Below are 27,743 nucleotides of genomic sequence, written 5' to 3' on the forward strand. Positions count from 1 at the left end.
CTAATTAAAGAGCTAGGCCCTTGTGTGTGCCTCTATTTTCATTCAGCTCTGGCTTTCACTGAAGACTAGCCAGAGGAATGTTGTTCAGAGTGTGTGTATGTGTGGTTTTGTCTGCAGTGGCCCTCTCAGTTGCTCGCTTTTTGTTGTGAATAGAGAATCTGAATGTAGGAGGCTTCTGTAAGGGGCAGTAAGTAAGCGATCCTTATGTAGCATGGATATACTGTTCATTAGTTCACAGATAAACCTTTAAGGCCAGCATCATCAGAGTTCTCTTACCACTTTCTAAAATGCTGAATATCCAGTGAAAATGGCACATATTAATTCCTGAACAACTACTATCTCATCAGTCCTGTTCCCACCAAGTCTTCCCACCGCTAGTCTTACAAATCCATTTTTCTTATTTCATAGATATTTCTCTTAGTTTGGTTGAGTTTTCCTTTAAACTGAGACATTTCTAAAGTGCATATTTTTGTTCATCTTGCAAGACTTTGTTGAGAACAGTGCAAAGCAAGCAGACACATATCATTTTTGCTAAGATAGCTGCAGTGTGATACAGACTGCAAATTAATAGAAGGTTGTATTTATTCAAAACACAAAGTTCTTCTGACTGATTACTGTTATTCTATGATGAAACATTTCACCACATCATGATGAGAGTGGTCTCCGCCAGGATGACCTCATCTCCATCCACAGGGTATGACAGCTCACTGAACTGATGTTTTGATAAACATGAAAATGATATAAATCATATGCTATTGCTTTTAAGGTCACCAGATCATCAACAACACATCCATATTTCTTTTTTACACCAATCTTTTGGAAAAACAATCTTTCAAATACAGTTTTGTGAAAGATTTGTGAAAGGTATGGCCAGTCACACTAAATCTGTTCTTGTGGCCCATGATGGCCTTCATGAAATTACTTACAGTATGTTTTTGTTCTTTAATTTGTTGCCCATTTTTAAAATGAAAATAGCTCACAAACATGAGCTTAGTTAAATTCCAGCCAATTTATTTTATATATATATAAAAGTTTGATGAAATCATGTAGCCATTAGTCAGTTTTCATTTTCTTGGGTTGATTGGATTTCTTATCAGAACATGAGATAATGGACATCAGGGACAGATGATGGGCTCTAGTGCAGTATTGCTAAAGACCCCCAACAACTTCATTTACTCTCGCCCTCCCAGAAAGACACCAGATTGCAGAGCTCCCAGCTCACCCCCCTTCTCATTTACTCCAAATCCCCCATTCTGTCCACTCCTGCCCCATTTTGGACCCACCACATGCTAATTGATGAAAAAGGCCGCAGGAATCAAACGGGCTGGAAGGACATCAAGCAGCTGGTGTTGTGTTGGCAAGTCCGGCCGGCCATTCCAGGCTCAGCGTCTCTCTGAGGCTTGTCTCCGCCCCATAAAGGAGAGCCTAATGAAGCATGGGGAGGGAATTACAACTAATGCTAACTGGCAGATGTCTTGTATTGTGCCAGGCTACAATAAACAATATGGCTGCCTCTTAGGAATTAGCATGAGAATGGAGAGTGCCTTCTGGAGGCTCTATTTTGACTGCTGTTTTTAAGGAGACTGTGTTTTTTTGTCTCTTCTTTTTTTCCTTAGTGTTCTGTCCATGTTCTTTGCAAACGAGATGCTTTTTACGACAGGTGTAGTGTTTGTCCTGGGTGTTTTAGGTTGATCCCATTGCTTTCATAAGCAGACAGTTTTAAGATGTAATCAGGTTTTCTCTGTATGAGGTAATGCTAGACAATGAAATGCACTAAATGGCACTTTCATAGCTTTTAAATTCAACCTCTTGAATTGCACTGGGCAAGACAAGAAGAGGTTTTCTATAGCCACTTAACAGGTGTTACATGGGATAAGGTTCTGCTTGTTATACTGGTATTAGATATATATTCATCCTATTCAATAGACGTTAAATAAACAGGTCAGTGGTATTAACCCTTTAATTATATTATCTCAGTAGAAGCAGTGCTGCTTAAGGTAAATCATCTGAGAAAAAAGGGCTGTGGGGTGAGTGTTTGTTTTGTCCTTGGGTCATTATGCCTAAGGAAATGTGGCAATATGGCTTGAAGCCAAAGCAGAGTAACTGATGAGGCATAATGCCGTTGCGCCAGCCTGCCTGTGCCACAGCGGCTTGGTGGGTCCGGCAGGTCATGGCTGGATGGGTATTTAGAAAGAGGCCCTTGTTTATGCTGGCCACCATGCTCCCAGGCCTCACCCTCATACACACGTTCATTTGGCTCTAGCTTCCTTTATCCGCATTATCAGAGGCTCTGTCCTTTTCCCCGGCATGACCAGATCTGTGCCGTTTGCAAATGTTTTCTGCTTGAGTGTGCACACCATTGTGTCAGTGCTTTTAATCACTTACCAGCTGGTTGGGGATTGAATGGGGTGGTGGGCTCAGATCCATGTCACTTGTGAGGTCTTGGAGGCAGTTTTTTTCAGTCCTGCCATCGCTTCATGCCTGTAGTTTAGGGCAATTCATGCAACAACTGGTCACTTGCTTTTCTTTTTATACCCTTTTCCATTTGTCAGACATGTTTTCTTGTCGGACATCAGGGCAGCTCCAAGAACCTTCATGTCTGTAGTTTTTTCATGCTGTTGTTGTGCAAGTTACAAGAGGAAATGGCAGTTAAGCCGTTTTCTCTCATTTCACAGGCATTAAGGCTTGTTTTTCTCCTGGCCCTCAGACTGAACAAGTGCTTGAGAGACAGCTGCAGGGAAGTGGAGGCCCAGCAGAACATGACTTTAAAGTAACATGTCTTTCCAGTGCTGCATTAATGTCAGTTAACAACATCTGCCATGCTCCTGATTTAAAGTTACACACTAGCTTTTTCCTTCTTCAAGCCCCAAGAGCCCTAATTTTCCAAACATAAATTCTGATATCAACAGAGACCTGTGATAATCTGCCCAGGTCTTTGAGAATTCCCTTCCTTTCTCTTTGATTTCCTTTACCCTCTCATTAACCTGCTACTCGTCCATAAGATATTTGAAGCAGAGATAACAGAGAATCACTGGTTTTTCTGTGTTTTTCAGGACATGATGTACCAGTTGCTGCAGGGGTTGGACTTCCTCCATTCACACCGCGTGGTTCACAGAGACCTGAAACCTCAGAATATACTGGTAACCAGTGGAGGTCAGATCAAACTGGCAGACTTTGGCCTGGCACGCATATACAGCTTTCAGATGGCGCTTACTTCAGTGGTGAGTCAGCTTGACAAACTCTTGGCCTGTTTTTATGGCTGTTGTGTAGACATTTACCATAAAAAACAGGATATGCACAACATATTAAATGTATGAATTCACATATATAAACATCAGCCAAACATACAGTGGGTATGTTCACACCCAAAATCTGCCAATGATTAAAGTGGATTCTGATGAAAGCTTTTTAGAAACATCAGTAAGATGTAACTTTACTACTAAAGTTACTCTCCTGTTTTAAATAAAGTATTACATATATGTAATGTTATGGGAACTACACTTGTAACATTTCAAGTTACTTGTTTATTGCTGTCTAGTTTTTTTGCAGTACACTGAATAACTTCATTCCTTTAAAAAAAACAACATTTTGCTGATGCTACATTACTGGAAATGTTGTTAAGTTAGTAGCGTTACTAGTGTATCAGTAGTGTATCTGATTCCTGACACTGCACTTATGTAACATTTTACATTAATGACCAATCCCAACATAAATTTTTTTTCCCTTTTTTAAAGGAATTGAATTTAATAAAGGAATTGAAATGTCACCATTTCTATTTCAATAAACTTGAAAATTTGATATGTTGATAAATGTAAAAAATTCTATTTCTATTTAAATATATGTTTTTACTCTGTCTCCTGAGTCCACCACAGGCTATTTTAGGAATTCACTGAGCAGAGAAAAAAAAAACATTTAATAACTTTATGTGCAGACATGTTAAGATTTATTTTTTTAATGCACCTTTGGCAAGTTCAGGAAAGTGACCTGTAGTACAGTGAAAGCATCAGCTGGTCCCCTGAGCCGGACATGGACAGCTCCCAGTCAGGGGTAAAACTACACTGAAAGAAAAACCACCCATCAGCTGCTGGTTTAAAAGCAGGTGTATAAAAAGTGTAAAACGAGACTGTCTGTTTAATGCCATTGGACCTCACAAAGTAGTTCAGGGATGAATCAGATCATGTGATTGAATCAGTAAATCTCCCCTGTCATTCTTTGAAGTCAAAGTCTCCTAAAGGGAGCTCTGATATCAAAAGATAGCATATAGCTTGTGAATGGACATTGTATCTTTTCCACTTCACACTGAAAATAGAAGATGCTTCTCAAATGTGCATTGTGTTGGTCTGTTAAGCATTTTAGAAAGTAACTATTGCATATCATCTGCTGAAGTTTTATCTTGGGTATCGAAGGGAAATTTGTAGAAATGTAAAGGAATCCCCAACTCAATAGTACAACCAAAGTAGACTTATTAAACCACACTGTTTCACTGCCAATTCAGTTTGCAAAATTTGAATGACTGCTAAAGGGTTTTTTTTTTTTTGTTTCGGTGGTTAGGCAGTTGAGCTTTTGTAAACTGAACTGGTAATCCACCAGAGATATTAGAAAACCCCACCTCCACCATAAATCAACTGTGAAACAGACACATAGTGAGAAACAGACAGTAGCAAGAGATGACGAGAAAGGGAGGGTATTAGAGAAGAAGTATATTTGAGAAGCTATAAAATGTTTGTGAGAGAGAATGAGAGGTGAAAAGTGAACGTGGAATTTTCTGATTTGTTGGAATCCCCCACATCATCCGATTTCAATGTAGTTAAAACGGTTCCCCTTGCCTCTTCCCAGATACAGAGATGATAACCCTGGGTATGCAAAACAGACTCAGAGGTCACTTCTTGTTTGCTTTTGTCCTCCTTACATATAATAATTGGTGAGGACCTGCTAACCTGGTAAATGATACTCAAGTCAAGATCATGCTTGATTCAAAAAGCGACTAGGTCTGGCAGTCAAGATGATTCATTCAGTCATTTGGGCCTGTTTTTAGCTGTCTAATTTACATAATATACGAAGGTTTGTCCCTTGGGGATTTTGCATAGTTCATATTTAGTCAATCTTCACATATTTAGTGAGTGTTCATACTCATGTTATGAGAAATTTGGAATCTTTTTAAGGTATGGGTATTGACAAGATATCTAACTTATGGCAAAAAAACATATATAGTTTTATAGATATAGTTACCGTAGCCATCTTGTCACTGGCTGATCGTTCTTCTCTGCAATCTCTCTCTGCCAATCACTGGATGTTTTTGTGTTTTAGCACTATTCTCTGTAAATGCTAGAGAATACAATGTGTATTCTGGACATATCAGCAGTTTCTGAAATACTCAAACTATGTGTCTATGTGTCTATCTATCAGTCTATGTGGTAGCAACAATTATTTCACATTGAGGTTGTTCTTGGGGAACCCAAACTGTTTCACTTGTGTTAGAGTTTTAGAAAAAAGTACAAGAAGACAAGAACCTCAACCCACAACTGCTCAGTTGTATAAATGAGAAAAATGTAAGTTGCTCCAAAATGTAAATTCCAAAGTTACCTTGAGAAAAAGAGCAAGCAAATGATTACTACATGACAAAACCATGATATTTAAAGGTTGGGTTTAATAAATTATACAGTCGTGTTTATAACGGATAATATATATTTAATATTCTGTAGGGAAAAAAGTTCTGAACTTTTCCAAAAAGTGTTGCGCACAGCTGTTTTGCCTTTATTTTATAAGTCTGGTTCGTTCTTCCATCATGTAGATGAGACAGAAAGAGAGTGAGGGCGTGTAAGCTGGCAGACCACCCATTGGGTGCTGCCGATGTGGAGATTAGCCTGACCCTACAAATCTCACGGGACCACTGCATTGTTGATTATTATAATGACTCCACTCTCCCGGTGGCCATTGTGCACCTCTGATTGACGGCGCAAAGCCTCAGGGCAAAGGCTCAATATATAGCAATGTTTCTTTCTTGTCCTCTTGCCTTTTTGGATACATGAGGTGGTGTTTTTCCTGGGTCATGTAAAGACAGAAGTGACGGGAAGCCGCTCAGGTTACTAGGCTACAGCACAGTATTCACATGCATCATGATGTCCATAATGTACCTTCTGCTGCCTTTTCTTTTCACATGCTTTGGTCTATGAGATCAGAATTAGGTAATGGCAAAAGGTGCATGTTGAGAATCTGAAAGAATCTGTAGCAGGAGTTGGTATAAAAATAGAGCATCTGTTTGAGACCGTTTTAGAACTGTCTCAAGAATGCATTAGGAAAGCACCCAAGAGAAAATTTTGTGCACCATGTTGGTCATAAAATTAGATTGACTAAAGATTAATTGAAGGGATATTCCCAGAATCATGTATTCTGATATGTGGTCTGTGTTATTTTTACCTCAGCTAAAGTCAAGGACAAAATGAGGAACAAAGAAAGAAGCCAAAAACTAATCCAGTTTCTGAGATGTTTCAAGTAATATGTCACCATTAATGACAAGATTTAAAAAGTGTTTAAATAAAAGCAAAATGATACAAATTCAATTCATTCATCCTCACTGTAGGACAAATATAAATGCCTTTCTAACTGTGTCCAATATGGGAAGTAGCAGAAAAAATATTAAAAATGGATAAATTGTATAATGGACGTCATTAAACAAGAAAAATAACAACAACAATAATAATAGTAATAACAATTATAATAATATAATTGTTTGTTAAGATAATACAATTGTTTCTTTGTACAATGTGTTTATAAAACCATTAAATGTCTTTTAATATTTATAAATAGCAAATGATAAACCCATGCACTTCTTTTCTGTTTTGTTTTTGGAGATGCAGAATTTGGACCTAGCTGTAATAGCTCTACTAACAACTAATAGAAAAAAAGTGCTTTTTAATGTGCAATATAACTCTCAACAGAGTTCATAGTGACTCAAGTAAAATAAGCAGCTGAGTCTGATGCAATGCGATACAGCAACAATACTTTTGTGTCTTTGAAATATCGAAATGAGCTCAGTCTCCTTTTGAGGCTGCTATTCCCCTAACCTCCCAGCTTATTATTCAGTTATCTACCTTTAAGCTTATGATTGAAATTCATAGTGACTACAGTGAAACTATTAGGAACGAGTAGATAGTTACAATGTGAGGAATGTGAGTCGGGATCCATCAGAGCCCAGTGTTTAAGGATTATACGGTTAAAGCTTGAAACTGCTATTGTTTGCATGATGTTTTTTTAGTGTCATACAGCTTGAGTGGCCTGATACAGCTCGTTTTGTGCTACGTTAAAAAAAGACTTGATCCAGCAACTGTTTTTCTGCATACCACAAACTCCACAGCAGCCTTTGCTGTGGGTCCTCTGGGCCCTGATGCTTCCTTCCTCTCTTCCAGTGGAATGAATTCCTCATGTTGGCAAAACCTAACTACAGCCTTCTCTCTCTCTCTCTCTCTCTCTCTCTCTCTCTCTCTCTCTCTCTCTCTCTCTCTCTCTCTCTCTCTCTCTCTCTCTCTCTTCTCTAACGTTCACCAGCCTCTTCACTTCTGCAAACTGAACTATCTTGACTATCAAGTCTGTTAGGATCTGATTTTTGTGATAACATGAAATGACAAAGTGACATGTATGCACCATCTTTTAATACATGTTAATACAGCTGCAATGTAAACATCACTTCTAGATTTGCTCAGACATGTTGAAGTTGGAAGCAGTTGAGTGCAAAAATGTGCCAGTTTACTGTGGCGCCTGCCCATTCAGTAGTTTTTGCCAACTATTTTTGCATGCAACTGAGGCAAAATAAATTGATGACTTGGCAACTCATCCGAGTAGCTATAGATTATATCAAATTATACTGTACAAAAATGCCCATATTTGAGGAGGTTTTAGACAATTGGCTGGGAGAATGGATGTAGTTAACCTCTACCCGACAAAGCAGGAGGATCAATGCTGTGTTATTATTCCAAAGAAGCACAAAATGCTGGCTGATTAGAACTGTTCCCAGCTTTCAGAAGAGTAATTAAGATTTGTTCCAACATTGTTCCTAGACTTTAAAGTACATGAATGAAAATAAAAGTATCATTTAAATAACCCCGAAATTAGCTTGCTGGTTGTTTTAACCCTCGATTTTGTGGATGTAAGAATTTCGTTGTTCAACTACTTTTGAACCTTTGAACTCCTTTCAGGTAATAAGTTTGCTCTCCTAGGTTTTGCTGTAGCTGCTTTGTCTCAGCTATAACGGGTAGACGTATTCCAGTTTGAACATTCCCTGTATGAGCAGCCAGTCCCTGTAACATCAGCTGAGTAAAATGAGAATGCAGCGGAGATTTAGAAGTGTGGCAGGGAGAACAGAAAGGCAGTGTCATCTCCACGTCTGGTGGGATCTTTGGCAGAACCAGGATGTAAGCTGATAAATAAAGTGATGGTACGGTGACACTCAAATGTAAACCAGTGAGATACTTGGAAGAGTGAACATTCAGTATTGTTCTGTTATATATCATGGTTTAACAACCTGCATGTTTTTTCAACTCATATTCAAATATTGTTAGACTTTATGCAAAATCTCCACAGGGCGTCTCTTTGCTCGAGTCGAGTTGAGTCTCCTCTGACAGTAATGTGTAGTGTGTGTATTGTCTGTGAAAGGCTTAGAAATGTTGATATGAAACAGGTGAGAGGTAATTTGGTCCCTGTTACACCCAGAATAATAGGGGAGGCTTGAACAAATAACCTTTTCTCAAACAGTTTTCACCCCAGCACCTCAGATGTAATGGAACAAGTAATTACTTTAAATAACACTGTCATATGCCTACACTTCTGAGAAACTAGAAGGCTGCTGAGAGGGGAGAAGAGAGTGGAGTTATGACTCCAGAAGATATTTGCTGTACGAAATGCATTTGCATGAATCCAGGTTTACTTTTAATCAAAATTATTGATGAAATGAGAGATTTTTTTTAGTTCCAGGAGGTTCTAGTGCCGAGGGGAAGCACAGCAATTCAGGTTTTGCCAGACACTGAGCCTCTACTCCGGACAGACACTCAGGCAGCGGCATGGCTGAGGGAAAAAAGAAAACAAGGCACGCAGGAGAGCACGTGCAGCAGACTCTGGGAATGTTTAGATATCTCTTCTGGTATTCCAAAAAGGAAGAAGAAGGAAGGAAGGAACAAAAAATGAAAAAAAAAAAAAGAAGGCAGGATCCTGAACTGCAACAGACACACAAACACAGGAACAGCATGATGTTTTAGGAGCTTCTTATTATGTATTTCCTGTGTGACCCTCACCAGTGGTCATCCACAGAGAGCAGAGCGATTTTACTCTAACCTCTGTCTGGATTGATTGCTGATGACGTCTTGGCAGCGGCCCCGACACAGCAGAAAAGACTGACCGAGGGGGTGCAACAGCATCTGGATATTAAAGCTTTGCCTGTACCAGCAAAAAATTACGGCATATATCAGGAATTTTCCAACTAATGATGTGCGGATGTGGTAGCACAGGGGAAAGAGAGGCTGACTGTACTCTCTTTGTTTGCTCAGAGAGGGCCCCATACAGCATTCCTGTAAGCTCTGCATATTTTGGCAGCAATTGGGGGGTGTTTTTTTTTTTTACTGTATACAGTTCTGCATGCACGCCTTGCTCACTTGTGACTTCATATTTCTTTCTGTCATCTTGAGCAGACCTGACAGACATGTCATTAATGCAAAAGTAAATAGGATTTTAAAACAGCAGAGAAAAATAGTGACTCTAATGCTCGACAGTAATGACATTTTCAATTCATTTGTACAGGAGGTAAGGAATGAAGTGTCACAAGACACAACATGATAAGAGTGGATATGAAAGTCATTTCATCCTCATGTTTGGACTGGAGCACTGGCATTTTATTCATGGTGTATTCCCAATATTCCTCTGGATATATAAAATTATTATTAATAAGAATTAACCTTATATTTAACACTTTTATTTGATCAAATTCTTCATACTGTATTATTTTAATATCATTAAAAGTTGCTTATGGTAGCATTTCCATAAATAACACTGTGAAGCAGTTTAATAGACTGAGCATTAAGCTTCTAAGCATGTCCTAATCATATCACCTTCAAGATCTGCTATTAACTAAATAAGAGGTCATTTGTGTAGGCTCATTTTTTCGGAAAGGCCTTTGTCCTCTGCCAAGTTTGTAGACTTGTCCCTTTAAAAGTGTCCAAGGGCAGCCTGAAAGAATGTGGACGAAGGTCGTGTGTTGAAGGGGCCTTTCATCCTTCACTTCCTTTGAGAGACAGAATGTAAACACAGGCTCATGGCCAAGCCCAAAGGCCAGCCTTATTCTTAATCTCATTGTGTCTCTATTGTTTTAATTCCATGAGGCAGATGAAAAGGGAAGGTTTGGGGACTGAGTGTAGCAGTTAGAGATCATCTGACTAAAGTGTAGGGTGGCAGTGCAGCTTAAAGACGTGAGCCTCGTGTGGTGTGGATGTGCTTGAGCAGTGCTGCAAAGCCACTGTTTCCCCTTGTGCTGAGTGAGCCAATGCCATCTCACCAGATAGGAATGCACAGAATGCTGTCCTTTAATCTGAAGGCAGCCAGGATCACTTTATCTGCCCCTTCAGTTAGCTGCTAACGGCACACAGGACCAGCATGAGGGAGAGAAACCATTACCTCATGTTGTTGCAGTTACCAATGTATAGACAGCTAATTTAGGGCTGAAACTCTCTAGTTTAAAAGGCAATGTTATAACTTCTCATGAAAACACTTTACACATATTTGAGAAGTTGACTTTTTTAAGTGGTAAGTGCAAAACTTGCCTCTCATAAGACGTCCACAAGGCATATAATGCAACAAGAATGTTGGTTTACAATTAAGCAAACAAAAAGGATTTTCATCAATTTGGATAATTCCCACCCATAAGCTAGTTCTGCCCTATCTCACACCAGGGCATAGGGCAGTGTAACACACTTGGAAGAAAGCGCTATCTGCTCTCTTTTCCCACTCAGACAGCACACTGTCTGCCTGCGAGCTTGAATCTCCTGCATTTAGGATTCGAAATCGCAAGCATTATTCTATAGGGTGAACAATATTTAATTGTCAAATAACTGATTCCCTTCCCAACCAAATTAGCAGTTAGTGTTACAAATGGTTAGCAATTAGCTATGTAACAAATAATATGTTGAAATACAAACAACACTACTAAAGCTTTTTTCCAATTTATTTGTAGCATTCACAATCATACGCAGTACGACGTGTAGTCAAATGCTTTGTACGACTCTCCTAAAAATAGCCAATATCAGTGAAAATAACAAAATAAAGGAATAAAGATAAGGCACAAGTGAATACAATATAAGAAGAAATAAATATATATGTCAAGTATATATCAAATAAAGTATCAATCTTACCAGAAAAATATAATAAAATACAATCAGAAAAAATATAATTAGAAACAGAGGTGATGTAATCAAATAAGTAGTGGTAGTGGGATGCAATGACGTGAATGAGTACAGATATAAAGGAAACAGTATATGGACATATATATATGTTAAAGTGCAGGATGTACATGTAGTGCAAGTGTGCAATGTAGAAATGTCTGACTATGGTAGTGGCTGTTGTGCAGATTTGAGCAGTCCAGAAAGGGGTCAGGGCTCTAGTGGTTCACCAGGCTGAAGGCCCGAATAATAATAATAATAATAATAATAATAACAAAACATATTGTTGCAGTGCAAAACTGAAAGTGGGCTGTTGTCTGAAAGGCAAAAGACAGGTAGAAAAAAGCCAAGCATACATTAATTGGAGCCCAGTGTTTCTAGCTGCATCAGTTTTGCCTTTCTATTTAAAACATATCTTTTAAATAGTTTATTTTGAGTATTATAAACGTGCACCACCACTGGATACAATCGAATTAAGTTTATTAGCATAACAACATCAGCTTAGTGTGTACAGGGTCACTTGAATTAACATTTATCAAAGTGGCGCCGCTTAGCAGTTAACACATCAACGAGCTTAGCTTTAACTTTTAATTTCTTTTAAAAAATCGTTGGCTCACATTTAAACACATGCAGAGTGAAAATACTGTAGAGACATGAGAGAGACAGCATAGGCTGTGGTACAGAACAGCTGTCCATGATTTTCTGCCACAAAATAGACTTTATAAAGTTGTCCTCACCTCCTTTGAATTAATCAACCCGGTATTTAGATTGTGAAATGCCTAAAATATCTTTATAAGTTGTCTGCCAGCAAATAAATAACAAGCACTGTCTTCATGTGGGTGACCCCTAATACCCCCAATAGCCCTCCAACCCCACCCGTGATTGCATCAGATCACACAGTGACTAGTGATAGAGTCTGAATACAGTAGCGTGACAACAGGGGAAAGGCTATTAGAGAAGTTGCCAGTATACTTTTGAAAAAATGTTAGGCATGCATGAGTTTTTGAGAAATACTTTGGGAGTTTTAACTGAGGCTCAGTAGTTCAGCACATAGTGACTTTGTATTATGGGGAATGCAGACAAGCCAATTATTTACCCACACCTCACACCCACTGCACTTCATATTATTTCATCATAATTACTGAGTGAGCAACCAGAAGACATGCAAATTGTGGCAAGTGCCATTTAACACAAAGATCCTGCTTTGTGTAAATGCCACACGATAGAGTTAAACCACTTTTACTGGCAAGTGACAAAATCAAAACTACTGTAGACGCTATGGTAGTTTATGGCCACGGGTCTTTTTAGCATCATGTTTCAAAATTGATCATAAACCCTAACTACTCATAAGGTATCTATAGCGCTAAATGAACTTTCTTTCCATCAGTGCAGTTTTCTGTTTTAAATACAACAATAGCACCTCAGTGGATGTGGCAAAGCTATAGCATGTGTAGCATATGACAAGCATGTGTGTATATGTGTGTTAATAGAAGTCTACACCACAAACTCACAGCGCTGAGAAAAGCGGATATACTTCAACTGTGGTTCTTCCTAGAAGTTAAATAGCACCCCTGCAGTAGTGCTGCTTATATAGCTAGCTTTAGTGCAAAGAATATCCTAAAGATAAATATAGAACAAGCATATACTGAACGCAAAATTGTTGTATTTAGAAGAATTGTTGGATTATTTCCTGGTGCAATTAATGAAACTTATTTTTGAAATAGTTTACTTTGATATGCCCATGTAGGCTCCAAAGCAAGCGTAATCATATAATGAGTGCCTTCGCTAAGTTAGTGTTGATCTGAGCAACCTACATGATGAAAAACGCTCCAATAGTGGTAAGAAGGAACCATCTGAATGGACTTTGATTTTGAATGATAATGGAGAGGGGCTATTTTGGAATGAATCATGTGCCTGTGTTTCAGTCACATGGCAACAAAGAGACCAACATGTTTCATCACTGGCTTCCTCTTCAGTTCCTCTTAATCAGGAAGACTAACTTGAAAAAGTGTCAGCAATTAAAAATAACTCATTTTACACATGAAAAGTGCAGGTTTAATTTGATTCCATTCACACTGGTCTTGCACAAATACCTGTACGCTTGCACAGTCAAAGTCTGTAAATGAGCGGACCAACCACAGGGTTTGTGAAGGCTTAAATTGGTCATCCGTAGCTGTATTCATCTGTTGTCAATGTCGAGTGCTGTACCAAATCCACACTCAGAAATGTAATGTACATTGACAGCATCTACAGTATACAGAATATAGAAATGTATACTTATTCCACAGAGCTGCTGGATTCTTAAATCTGATCAAAAGGTGTTAATTATTTTAACAGTCCAGTTTTAGATTAATGTGCTAATCTCTAATGTCTTATTGTTTCTAACAGCTAGGTACGATTAGTTCAGTTATATGACATAAGCATTGATATAGTGAAGCTCTTTGAATGGGAAAAAAATATAGAAGGGGTCTTCAGTGCTAGAGGTAAAGCTGCTCCTATAAGTTTATCATCATAGGAAAGTCCAGGGCTGTAGAATATTCTGCATTGTGGCTTTTCTTGTAACAAGCGTGAAGAGAAAATCAGGGAATGAGCGTCAATAATATTTACGGCTATTTTATGTTCTGCAACCTTAAATGTGACTGTAAATGGATAAAAAAATGATGTTTTGCCCAAATTGTGAAAAACTGTAATTCTTAACAAATTGCTTTGGTATAAGACCAATTATAAACATTAATCAGAGCCTCAGTGGAATAGCAATCCCCAATTTAACAACCCCATCATATTTCAACCTGTACTTATACTGAGCTTCAATTGAACAGTTCCTCTCACTCTGTGTATAGCTCTAATTAAGCTCTAATCAGCGAAATAGTGATGGCGCGCTGTTCACAGCTTCCTTCCCACACCAGCACTCATTAAGCACAACCTTCTCTTAGCACTATTCTTTGGCACATTTTATGATATGCGCCCCCTAATATACACCCCAGGCTTTGCTTACAAACACAGGGGCGGCTGATTTGGCCGATAAGCCTGAGCGTTTCTGGGCTGCGAGCCCATGGGAGGACGGCATGTTGGAGAGGGAAAGCACCTGGAAGCCGTCCACTTTACTGGAGCAGGGTCACTGAGTTTTGTCTGGAAGCTCTCCCTACTGTAGCTGCTCAGCTGTATATGCTGTCTGCTGCAGCTGCAAGGCCAAGAGTCACTGAGTTTAAGGACTAAACATGGGTTTAAGTGAGAAAAAGCAGAAGTCAAATTTGAAAGATTGATAAGGCATTAAAGACTTTAGGTTGTGTAGAGGCCTGGAGGAATGTCCGCACCCTGCTGAAAAAACAAAACGGGCAAAACAAGATGCTGATTTCTACTAGTTATTGCCATGGTTTAACTAGTCAATAAATTTGAAATAGATAGCAAAACTGGAGCGTGTATTCTGTTTATAGCTTTTTTCTCAGCAGGGTAGTGACTCGCTGTGAAATTTATGCGATCTTGGCATACCAAAATCAGCATTTGGAGGCTTGCACTGCCAGATATGACTTCATACTTTACATAACTCAGACACAGGGGCACAGAAACAAAAGTGCATTGTGTAACTGTAAGCATCATTGCTGCCTGTTAATAAAGACATATGCACAGGATCTGTGATGGTCCATATGGGAACTGTCTGAATGTGACAGTATGCATTTGTGTTGCAGGTGGTCACTCTTTGGTATCGAGCTCCAGAAGTGCTCCTCCAGTCGAGCTATGCAACCCCGGTGGATCTGTGGAGCGTGGGCTGCATCTTTGCTGAGATGTTCCGAAGGAGGTGAGTCAAGTACATCTAATACAAGTTTAAAAAAAAAAAGCCACTGCATTTCTCACACACTCGTACCCTTTTCACTCTTAAACTCATCCTACAGTCTTACAGGTGGGACTGAGATTAAGTGACACAGGTATGGATTTTTAGAGCATGTATGGTTCATTTACACAGGAACAAGTTGAGCCTGGGTGACCTGATTGCTCAGTCTGGCCCCCAGCATTGACGGTTGCTCAAAAAAAAAAAAAAAAAAACAGAAGCAGCACATATTCAGAGTCTGATCTTTGGCCAGAGCTTAAAACCAGTTCTCTGAAGTACAGACTACAGTGTTTATTGTTCACCTTCAAGTACAAACAATTTCTATAGAAGTCACGGATCTTTGAAACTTATCAAGATGATTTTGAAGCGATACAAATGATTTCAACAGACTTTGCTAGCAAAGCAACACCACACAAGCTGTTTCAGGCATTTTGTTAGTAACTATTCCAAAGAGTTTCACATTGAATGTAGAAAAGCTTTTTAAATGCTCCAGTCCTTCGTCAAGAAACACTTTTTTTTTTTTTTGCGGTAGTCTGAGTTGTTAAAACTGTTGGGGAAATACCATGTGCTGTGGTTGCAGAAGGCATGCGAGAACTTCAAGTTTCATGTTCATTTGTGTCAGTTGAAGCAACTGTCTCTGATGACCTATTGCTTAACAGCCAACAAGGCAATTCAAACCGTGTACTGTGTTTACTTGTATACTTACTTATATCACCATTACTATATTCGTGTAGAGAAGGATAACAAAGTAAAATGGTGTATAACATAAATGGTGGATAACAAAGTAAAATTCTTTAAAGGAAAATGGTGGCTCTGTTACATTGAAAACATTTTGGTGCCATGGTTTGTTGTGTACCTATAGAGAGAGGCATCAATACATCACTGATCATCTTTTTCCTATGATTTCCTACCATTCTATCCTGATCGGAGTGGCTTCTTCCTAGATAACTCTGCCCCTATTCACAGGGCATGAGGGCTCGCTTGACGATCTGATGTGCACGGCAGTCATGTAAATCATATGTATGAACTTCACAATTAGATCTCAACCCAATTAAACACCAAATGGTAGATTTTAGACTGAGCACCATCCAAACAACTGAGACAATATGTTTTAGAAAACTGCACTTTTTGTGGAGATTTGCAGGAGAATTGTAGAATCTGTGTCATGGCACACTGATGCACTTCTAGTGACCTGAAATCTTGCTGAGACATGCTGTTTTGTCCACCAATAATTTGTGACCTTAGTCTTAACAGGGAAAGAATGAATGAAAAGCACCACTCTGTTTAAGAAAAGCAGTTATTCCTGAGAAGGGAAGGGTGCATTCATAAAGCGAGCTCAGTCTGCAATCTGAATTTCCTCCCATTAACCGCCACCAATAAGACACACATCCCCTCAGAGTAACGGTAAAAAGATCCCAGGTGGGTTTCGGGCGATAATAATGCGGCGTGGGAGGGATTGGGTGTGTGTGCACACAAAGTAACGTATGCCAAATTTGTGTTAGAGCACGTGTGGTTCCTACTTGTTGATGGCTGGCTATGTGTCCCTCATTGTGCTGGGGAGGATGTGGGGGCTGATGTCTTCCTCTCAACACTTGTGAGGCGGGAGATGTGTATGATGGGGAGTCCAGATTGCTGATCCACTCATACACATCCTGTGTTTCACATCCTAACTGTAATGTGCAATGATGGAGACTTTAGTCAGGAAGTTGAAACCGCAACGTTATTATTATTATTATTATTATTATTATTATTATTATTATTATTATTATTATTATTATTAATAGTAGTAGTAGTATGTTGCATACTACCTTCTACAAATGTTTTGAATGATCTGGTAAGCGAAGTTAAGCTCAGGCATAGTGATTCCATTCAATTCATGAATCACAAACTCGATTCAATTCACAACTCATTGGTTTTTCTTTCAACTCTAAAATGAACAGAAAAAAAGGTATTCAATTCAGTGAACTAAATATTGATTCCATTCACTTATTCAAGCTTCTTATAATGTGTAAAAAGTATTTCTTTTAATATATATTTCTCTGTTCCTCCTGCCAGTAGATACATTTATTGTAAAGGCTGCTTAAGCTGTTCACATGCCGTTTTTGGCACTAAAGAATGATATCGCAGAATATTGCACTAATTGTTATGTACAAGCATTTGTTTAAACATCAGAAAACATATTTTATATAAACTTCAATTACATTTTATCTGTAGCATTCATAATTGTCTAGTATGAGAAAAATGAATGAATCGTAACAACTTTAGGTAGGACGTAAATGCTAGGCTTGGCTGAGTAAAATCTGTGTCTTGACTGAAAAAGGTGTGTGTGAGACAAGTCAGGTCCTTAGCACATTGTGTAATTTGAGGTGTTGTACAGGTAAAGCTGCCTCACTGACACAATACCCTAAAAAAAAAAGCCACCGCGTCGGCGACTGGCCTACCTCCAAGAGTGCCAGAGGGCAGAAGGGAGACGCTTTGATCCATGCTAGTACTACACCTCCTTTTCTCTCTCTCTCTCTCTCTCTCTCTCTCTCTCTCTCTCTCTCTCTCTCTCTCTATCCTGGAGGTGATTAAGAAGACTTTTTAAAAAGGCCACCTGTTGCAGATTAAAAGGCACCTGGGAGAAGCTTTTCCAACACTTCCATTCTGTTGTCAGGGAAGTTTGCTGCATTCACAGATCTGAGTAATGGAGGTTTAAAAGTCACCAGAGAATGATAAAGACACGGCACACCTGAGCTAGCAGCAGTCTGTCTGGTTTATTGTTTTATTTACTGTTGAAAATGGGTTTTGGGGAGCAAGGCATACAGCCTGAAGGGGATCGTTTTATTGTTGTATAAAGAAAGGAGGAAGTCCTTTTAAACATAACACACCTGACTTACTTTATATTGTGTGGTCCTGTCATTTCATTCCTCTAATAGAGGTTTGTTTTTTTTGTATCTAGCATTGCAGTTCACCTGGGTGGCCTAGTTGACTTGATTTCAGAACATAACGTCACAAAGTTAGTGAGAATTCAAACACTCTGTGCAAGTCCGTATCTGTATCCCTGAGATGGTGGAGTGATTAGTCACCAGGTTTGTGAACGATGTTGAATGTGCTGTTGACATTCCAGCAATCCAAAAGTCCAGAATGAGCATGGAAGAAGACATTTACATCCTTGTTTACTTCCTTACAAATGAGATAAAGTGCACTGTGTCTACAAATTTCTTCAAACACAAATGCTTTCTCTTAACTCACTTACTCAGTCACACAAACACACTAGAGCATTCTACTGGCTATCAGTGTGGAATGTGGATTGCTGGACTGGCACTGGCTGGACTGGAGTGTGACTCGGCTGTGTGTCCTGCACTGTTGTGGTGCTGCAGCTGTGCCCACTCACTCAGGATGCATAATATCAGCCTTGTGCAAAAAAAAAAAAACCAACAACACAAAAAACGCTCCCTTCTTCATTCAGAATAACAAGTAGGCTTGGGGCAGGGGAGAATGCAGCTTCAGAGATTTTTAAGCATACTTGTTTTGGCATGACGCAGGCTAGATTATGGTGTTTTTTTTTTTTTTACCATGGTGCTAGAAAATAGAACTGTTTTTTTTTCTAAGGTTTTCCAGGTTAGACTGTCTGAACATTTCACATTTGAACTCTTGGTTTTCACTTTTGGGAAATGTATGACATGTAAGTTGATCACACAGTTTGCACAAAAGAAGATTTTTTTTATTCATGTCGGTTTCACTTCTAACTTGTGATGTTTAGTATTTGAAGTCTGACAGGATGACATGTAGGCTGTGCTTGAAATAATGACTGTCAGACAAACCGTAAGACACTCTGACAGTGTAATTACTCCAGTGGGGTAAAATGCACATTTGATTGAGTCAGAAATAACTTTCTGAGGTGATGGAAGGCAGCGATTAGATGAAGCAGAGAGCTAACATGTGGTCTGAGCCACCTCTTTGTCTTGTTCCAGTTAGTTGAGTTCCGCACGGTTGTGGATTGAAAAAGAGCCTCTTGCTGATCTCAGATGTTCCGTAGTAGAGCGACCTCTGGTGAAAAATACAGCATGTTCCACTGACGCATTCTATTATAATGCAGCTAATTCAGGGAGGGAATAGAGTTGACATGTGTGAGAGCAGGGCTTGTTATAGCTGTTTGCCATCTCTTTCTCATGTTTCTTAGATAATAGGAGCCACTATTTCGCATGGCTCATTGCTTGTTCCCCACACAGAGACATACAGACAGCCAAAGCAGACTACAGGGATAAATAGCTTTCCGCCCCCCCTCCATGGTGAATGTGGTTTGGATTCAGTAATAGTGACTGGAATCTGTGCGCATGCCAGGGGAAGCATGCCCGCCTACAGGCATCTTGACGGGCCAAAGCCACCGCAAGCAGCATCGGTCCAGGCAGGAAGACTCCAGAACGAGTGTTGTTTCATCTCATCATGTGTAGAAAAAGCCTCTCTCTCTCTCTCTCTCTCTCTCTCTCTCTCTCTCCCTCTCTCTCTTTAAGCCAGGAAACTTCAGCATTCAAAGGAGCACAGCTCCTTACATCAGTACTGCTATATGACCTTGCTGACTTTTTCAACTGGATTTTATTTCTCTTCTATTGCTATATAGCCAAGTCTGCACAAAAACACATTACAGTGTTAACAGATCGTGTTCACAACAATTAAATGTGAATACTGAAGACACCATGTGCTAACAGAATAAACTTTGTAACCCTGTGTTTATAAGTTTGCATGTTATGACTCTATGGTACGAATCATAATAATAACAACAATATTTTAGACCCACATTTATAGTAAGATAATTCAATAAAATCTACAATACAATCTACATTCACTAATGAATGAACTGTACCTATAAGAATAGCTAAAAATCATGAAATGAGTCAATTTAACAAAACGTACACATCTTTTAGTTTAAGAGTCGTTTTAGTAACCTCTGTATTTGATTTTGCTCTCTTTTAGACCGCTTTTCCGTGGGAATTCTGATGTTGACCAGCTGGGCAAGATTTTTGAGTAAGTATCATTTTATTTTATTAATAAGTCCTCTTTAGATGATAGATGAGATGATCTGTATGAAATTATGAAAAGCTATGGCTTTACCAAATACAAAAGTAATTCATCTCCAAAGAAAACTGTATAAACACCTCTGTTTAAACACCTTGCAATGCAAATGTGTTTTAAACATCATGGGCACAAACATAACGAGGAATCATGTGAGTGAGCATGGTGACATGCTTGTACTGATGATGATGATGATGATGGTGATGATGATGATGGTTCTATCGATTATTCCAGTGTGGTTGGTGTCCCTCCTCCTGAAGACTGGCCCCAGGAAGTGGGTTTGCCTCAGAGTGCCTTTCCCCCTCGTCCAGCTCAGCCTATAGAAGACCTGGTGCCTGATATGGACGAGCTTGGAAAATCACTTCTACTTGTTAGTATCTGGAGTATTGCTCATTATTGATTATTGATTATTCTTTAAACCTGGGTGGCACCAAATAAGGTTCATCTTAAATCGTAAAGTACTTTTAATCCAGTGGCACCAACCTTTGTGTGACATTTTAACCTGTAATTATTTAATATAGTACAAAACAAACTATATCTAATATTCAGACCAAGCTCTAATATCCTTGTTGATGCAACCCATCTCAAATGTTTCCTGTAGAATAAAGTCTACAGTCCTTACACCAATCAGATATGTTCTTATTTTATGTTGCTTTTAAAAGCATGTTAACAGAATTTAATGAGAAATCGAATTTTTTTTTTTCTTCACAGAAATTTCTGTCGTTCAACCCGGGCCGAAGGATATCGGCTTATGATGCCCTGTCTCACCCATACTTTCATAGCCTAGACAGCACCAGCAAGAGTCTCTATGTGCAACCCTTCCCGAGCAAAAAGGCCTCCCTGGAGGAGAGAGCTGCTTGAAAGACATTCCTTTTTTATAGACTTACTGGCACAAGCCCCCTTTTTTATCTTGTCTTCCATTGCCACATTACATGCTGCTTTTAGGCCTTGTTGAAGTATTACCACAAATTTTGGTTGATGCATTTTCACTGCAGCTGGTAATATCACTGCCTGGGACAATTTACAAAAAAAAAAAAAACAACATCAAAAGCTGCTTTCCTACCTGCCTGTCTTCCTTAGCAGGAAGTCCCTCTGCTCAGATGAAACTCCACTGCCAGATATCTGATACAGCGGCTGCTACACCATGTTGTCAGGGATCACTACGTCTTGACGAACATCAGAAAAATATAACTGCCAGGACTTCTTAACTGCCTAAATCATACTTCTCTAAATCAGCAAGTTCACTGCCTGTGACTGCCCCAATTGGATTCTAAAAAAACCTATTAAAAAATAGTTATCACTGCTAATGTGGGTCTGTTGAACAGAACCACACTCTAGAAGATGGAACTCTTTTGTGCCTGCTCCGAGACTGCTCAGATTTATGGGTCAAAGCATTTAGATAAATTATCTGTTAGTTTATCCCCCAAGGCTGGTCTTTGTGGACCTTGACAGCAGTGGAGACACATTTCAAATCGTGCCTTACAGAAAAGGAGAAATCATACGGCTATGGTTTAACCCTCACCACTGTTGAGGCCTGGTTCACGCTTTATTAACCCAGGAGACACCCAACACTTCAGGCTGGTTTTCTGGACACAGTCTAAGTCTGGTTTATGCTTCATCATAAATATTTTATAGTACCTCTGAAAAAGGATTAGTAGACAGTAAGTAGTGATGACAGACTTAGTCATAGACTGAATTTCTTAATATGGGAGTTTCACAATATCTGTAAGATAATGATTCATCATCTCAGCTGTTAACGGTTTTGTCAGACATATCAACTGCGACATCCTATATTGTTGTAAATGCATTTTTGTAGATATTGATGCATTTTTACCTTCCAGTGTTCCCAGTGGATCCTTTAAAACCCTGACCAGGACAAAGTGGTTACTGAAAATGAACGAATCAACGAATTTCCATAACTCAGTTGATATTTTTTATAAAAGCAACATTAAGAAAAAAAACAGTTTGGCTGTTATTCTTACTCCTGTTGAACTCTTGACAAGCTCACTGACATGTTCCCAAATTGATACTGGGAAATGTAGTTAGCTAATAACTAATACAGCCCAACATTGTGTTTTAGACCACCCTCAGACTGGAATTTCTTCAAAAATCTTGTCACAGACTCGAAGCTGCCACCAATTCCCACTGCTTTCCTCCTGCTAGCCAATAGAAGCACAACTGGGTGGCCCATTTGGACATTTGGTTTTGAAGATTAACTTTCCTGAATTTTGTCGCACCCCTCACTCGTCTCTAAATTGCTTTTATTACCTCTGGAAAGAAGCATAAACCAGTCTTGACCAGCATAGTTTAGTGTCTGGAAACCTGGCTCTTACTCAAGAATATAGAAACATATTTTAGGCTACATCTACACAGACTGTTCTTTCTACACTGTTCATTTATTTTTTTTAATATCAGTGTTGATTGTTGATGAATTATTGTGGTTAAGTCTTAATTTTAGTTGACTTGAAGTTGTATGTGTAAGGGTATGTCTGACATGTATATTATACAGTATTTACATACTCTGAAGTTGTGTAAATGGAGTAGTAACTCCTTGTTTAGTGAGTGGGCTGACCCTCACAGGGTAGTAACTAAAGAGGAGTAACTGGCAGGTGCTTAAAGAAATAATTGTAGTGCAGTAATGCTTGAGCAAGTAGAAAATGTCTAGCTTTAGAGAATGAATGAGGTTTTAAAGGTTCTTTTTGAGAGATTAAGAGTGCTTGAAGAGGTTGAGGAAGGTTATGTAATAACTGTGTTTTTTCAGAAATTTAGGACTTGTACATTTCCATTTGACCTTCCATTATTTGATTCACTCAAGTCTGGATTGATGATAGCCAAGTAGATCAGAGACATCGTGCTTTTGGTCTGCCTCTTTGCATGACTTAGAAGGGAGGAAGGAAAGAAGAAGGAAGAATGCTGCTTTAGTAATTTAGGATGTGGCCCATGAGCCTGGTCCAAGATGAGGCTAAACAGAAGAGAACAACACCCAGATGCCATGCCGTAAACCTTTATTCACAGGTTCATCCAGATAAGCACTGGTGCTTCCTTCATACACTCAGGATCACAGTAGATTCAATGGTTCATACTTATCAGATAGCTCTAGCTTTACAGTTGATCTGTGATGGATTCCTTTCATAGTAAAGAATAATATCTGATAAATATAACTCACTACCACACACACTCAGGTCTATTTATGGTTGTATGCATAGATTCAACAGGTTTCATATCTGTTTCAGTTTAATCATTGTTTTAACATTAGTGTATAGTAAATTCAAACTGCAAATTAGTCACTGTATTAATTCCAAAATAGCAGAGTAAAATAAATGTTGCTGTCAAGCTATTTATGGCTATATTTACATATGTTACATGTTACATTACATGTTCATCGGATTACTGGTATCATTAGACGTTTTAATAATTAACACTGTTACAGTCTGAACTTTATTTATGAACGTTTGCAATTATTAATTTCTTATAGTCTAGGAAACTGGACTTGGGTTTTAATCGTGAAGACATCTCACCATTTGTCTGTTGTGCAACATAAACACTGACCAGTGTAGTGAGGAATTTACAGAGTTGTATGTTAATTAAACAAATTAACCACTTAGATAAACAGGAGAACAAATTCCTCTGGCCAGGACCCAGCTGTCTAACTACACCTGAAAGACAGGCAACATCGTTAATCTGCAACACCACTGATGGCCTATTTACATTGCCGACGTGACATATTTACCCCAGACGTTTTACATCAATTCACACTTGCAGATCTAAGAGTTACTCCAGTCTCATTATCTCCAGGTGTAGGGTAGTGGGAAATTTCCAAGCATTCAGCAGAGCTGACGAAGCCTTCGTGATTAAAATGCAAGTCCATAGAGGATTACAAGACATTCAGGACATGTATATGTGTGGCGGTTTGGGAAAAACTCTGTCAGATATTGCAGCGGCTGAACCTGAAAATCAGCCAAAAACAAACGAAAAAAGGTTTTGACCAAAATTGGGTTCTTCAGACTTTAACATACATAAGGACCTTATGATAATAAATCATACATGTATTTCACCCAGAAACAATATTTAACAAAAAAGTGGCAGTTTAACAAAAAGGTCTGCCAAAAACCTTGTTAACTGAGTGTGATTTCCATTGACAGGAAATGCTGTAGTGAAATGCATTTAAAGTTACAATTCTTACAGTATTTAATCATATACTGTCAAAATATCCATAAAGCTCCTTTACTGCATGGACTTGTAATGACAAGGGTTTCCCCAAGTCCCCACACATGTGGATTTATAATAAAACATGGGATGATGGTTGCTGTTTCTTCTGACATTTTACTGCTAACATTCCTTCAATTTTTTTCGTTTGTTTGTTTGTTTGTTTGTTTCTTTGTGTGTGGTGTTAAAAATCTCTTCTCTTTTGGGCAGTTCCTCAACACGATTGTTTGTACAAACACAGGATGTACTTTCCCTCTTCCAAAAATGACGAGCAAATGAGGATTTTTTTTTAGTGGGCATTAGATGTCACAAAGTACGCATATTCAGACAAGAAAGTGCCAATCGTTTAATTACAGATTTCATTGAGCACTAAGTCTTTTCTCTCACACATAAAGTCCCAGTGGCTCAGAATTAGTGCTGCGTTCAAGAATAAAGCTTTGGAATGTAAACTTTTAGAATAGTAACAAAATTTGAATGTTGACATGACATTTCAACAGATTGCACCTTGAAAATCACACATCTCACCATTTTGTGAAATGTGAAACATTAAAAAGGCTTTCTAATGGAACTTCCTTTATAATTCTCATTTGCTACCAATATTATTACATGAGGGTGAAGTAAAAAATAAATAGAACTATTTCTCTTTTGTTTGTAATTGTTTGCTTTAATTGGAAAATGAAATGTAATCAGTTGATTTTATTTAATCATTTATAAATGATTTATTATAAATTTTTTTTTATTGAGTTTGCTGGATATTGGTACTTTGCTTTTGTTTTTATTTCGTATCTTCCTTATATTTTGCCTCTGCTTTATTTTTTTTATTTATTGGCATTTTAATAGAAATACGTTAAGATTGTTGAGTGAGAACGAAACCTGCCTATTTATCTGGTGGTGCATTGACGGTGCTATGATATAACAATTTCTTAAACTTGAAATGGAATCACTATCAATATGGGGCAAATCTTGTTTATCGAAACGCAAGAGTGAACATTCAAGATTTCAGTATTTCTTGATTTTTTCAACAGACATATCCCATAGAAAACAAATGCAGTAAATTTGAAATACTTTATAATAAAAGGTAATACAGCTGATACATAATTTGCCTTAAATTCCACACATAACCAACATACTTCCTGTGCAGGTCAAATCTGTACCTCTACTAAATTTCACAAATTTTCTGAAAGTCGAATAACTACCTTGTTTAAAGCCGAATCCAGTACTATAATGAACTATTATTGCTCTTTTTTTCCATTTTAGTCTTTTCATCACACATATGGACTCCGTTGTATGTTGTATTTCACTGGAAAATTAAGAACTTTTTCAAGTTTGCATTTTTTTTTTCTTTCCAGAATTTCCATGTCTTTAACCTAATAACAAAAATAGGCCATTTTTTTTTTGCATTACTATTATACTTTGTGTCTCTGTGTTATCTTTACCTAATTGATCATTCATTTTGATATTTACTGATTTGTTTTGTTGCTTAATTTTTCTGCCTAGCAGCTTTTAAACAATACACAGTAACCAAAAGTAGGTTTTATTCAGTGATGTGTTTTTGTCATTAGCTGTCAGGATGGTGTGTGGATTTGTGATCTACAATGTTTGTTTCACTAACTTTGTTTGACTCTTTAACAGTTCCTAAAATGGTACTTATAACACATGTGGTTTATAACGCATGCATAGAAGCAGTGAAATATTACAGATTTCTTTTTATTTTTCAACTTTATTTATTTGCCCAGTTTTACTGTATGGAAGACGTCACATATTCATCATCAGCTTTCATTTTTGAGAAATTGAGATATTCGGCAGCTTTTCGTGAGACCTAATATGACAGATAAATATCATTTTCTGTTAACAGTTCCTAATATAAACCATTTTTTAAACCATAAAAAGGCTACTGTCAGTGGATTTACACCTTATCATTTGAGCATTTGTTTACTTTTACCACTGAATATACCCAAGATTTCCCTGAACCAAATTAAGGTGAAAATACCATTACTGGTTATGGCACCGCATCATTTTTATTTGATCTCACTTTTTATTCTCCCCTTATTTTCTTGCATAATTTATTTATGGGCAAGATTTTGTATTTGTTTCATTGTTTGTTTGTTTGCTGCTAATTTTTCACAGCTTGGCTCAAATATATGATAAAAGAAAAATGACCCTTCTAAATTTGATGCCATCGTTAAATAAGGCTGCTTTGTGCTCATGTGTTGCATGTGTAACTGCCTGACAATTTTTTTGTTTGATATTTTTGTCCTTTAAATAAATATTTTAAAATGACTTTGTGTAATTTTGTTCATGAACTTTTGTCCTGCAGTATAATAGTATAGTATAGTATTGTATAGTATAATAGCAAAATAGCTGTGTGCTGTGTGAAACAAGTAAATAATTGATCATGAGCAACATAAAGCCATAAATTCATTAAGTGATATAAGTCTTAGTAATCTATTGATTCCAATAGTGATTGCTGTAGTAACTGCTATACAACTATACGCATAATAAATTCACTGATTTAATGGGACTGCATTATGTTCTGCAGCATCTGGACAGACCAGGGACTCATGTGAGGATCTCAGTTTGCGGACTTCAACTCTGCCTTTAACACCATCATCCCATCACTCCTCCAGCCCAAATTAACCCAGCTCTCCATGCCCTCCTCTGTCTGTCAGTGTATCACCAGCTTTCTGACAGAGAGGCAGCAGCTAGTGCAACTGGGAAAACTCAAATCCAGCACCCGCTCCATCAGCACTGACACCCCCTAGGGTTGTGTCCTCTCCCCACTGCTCTTCTCCCTGTACACGAATGACTGCACCTCTAATGACCCCTCTGTCAAGCTCCTGAAGTTTGCAGACGACACCACACTGATCGGCCTCATCCAGGACGGTGACGAGTCTGCTTACATACTGGAGGTTGAACGGCTGGATGTCTGGTGCAGTTTTAACAACCTGGAGCTGAACACGCTCAAGACAGTAGAGATGATCGTGGACTTCAGGAGAATCCCCCTGCTCTCCCCCTACTCACCATCATGGACAGCATTGTGACAGCAGTGGAGTCATTCAGATTCCTGGGAACCACAATCTCCCAGTACCTGAAGTGGGACATTCGTGGGACATAGACTCCATTGTGAAAAAGGCCCAGCAGAGGTTGTACTTCCTTCGCCAGGTGAGGAAGTTCAACCTGCCTCAGGATCTGCTGAAACAGTTCTACACTGCCATCATCGAATCCATCCTCTGCATTTC

General features: G+C 38.5%; 1 protein-coding gene across 2 annotated transcripts in view; it reads left to right on the forward strand.

The window, feature by feature from the left end:
- The window catches only part of cdk6 (cyclin dependent kinase 6), a 40,493-nt gene extending 13,709 nt beyond the window's left edge, over positions 1-26,784 (forward strand). For both annotated transcript variants that reach the window (XM_060896918.1, XM_060896917.1), the window contains exons 4-8: positions 3,054-3,221; positions 15,104-15,213; positions 20,200-20,250; positions 20,533-20,668; positions 21,010-26,784. In XM_060896918.1, the coding sequence (XP_060752901.1) occupies positions 3,054-3,221; positions 15,104-15,213; positions 20,200-20,250; positions 20,533-20,668; positions 21,010-21,159 (615 nt within the window). In that variant the 3' untranslated portion in view covers positions 21,160-26,784. The remainder of the gene's footprint in view (positions 1-3,053; positions 3,222-15,103; positions 15,214-20,199; positions 20,251-20,532; positions 20,669-21,009) is intronic.
- The last annotated feature ends 959 nt before the right edge of the window (positions 26,785-27,743 follow it).

The sequence above is a fragment of the Tachysurus vachellii genome, chromosome 21 (assembly GCF_030014155.1).
Source record: "Tachysurus vachellii isolate PV-2020 chromosome 21, HZAU_Pvac_v1, whole genome shotgun sequence".
Lineage (NCBI taxonomy): Eukaryota > Metazoa > Chordata > Actinopteri > Siluriformes > Bagridae > Tachysurus > Tachysurus vachellii.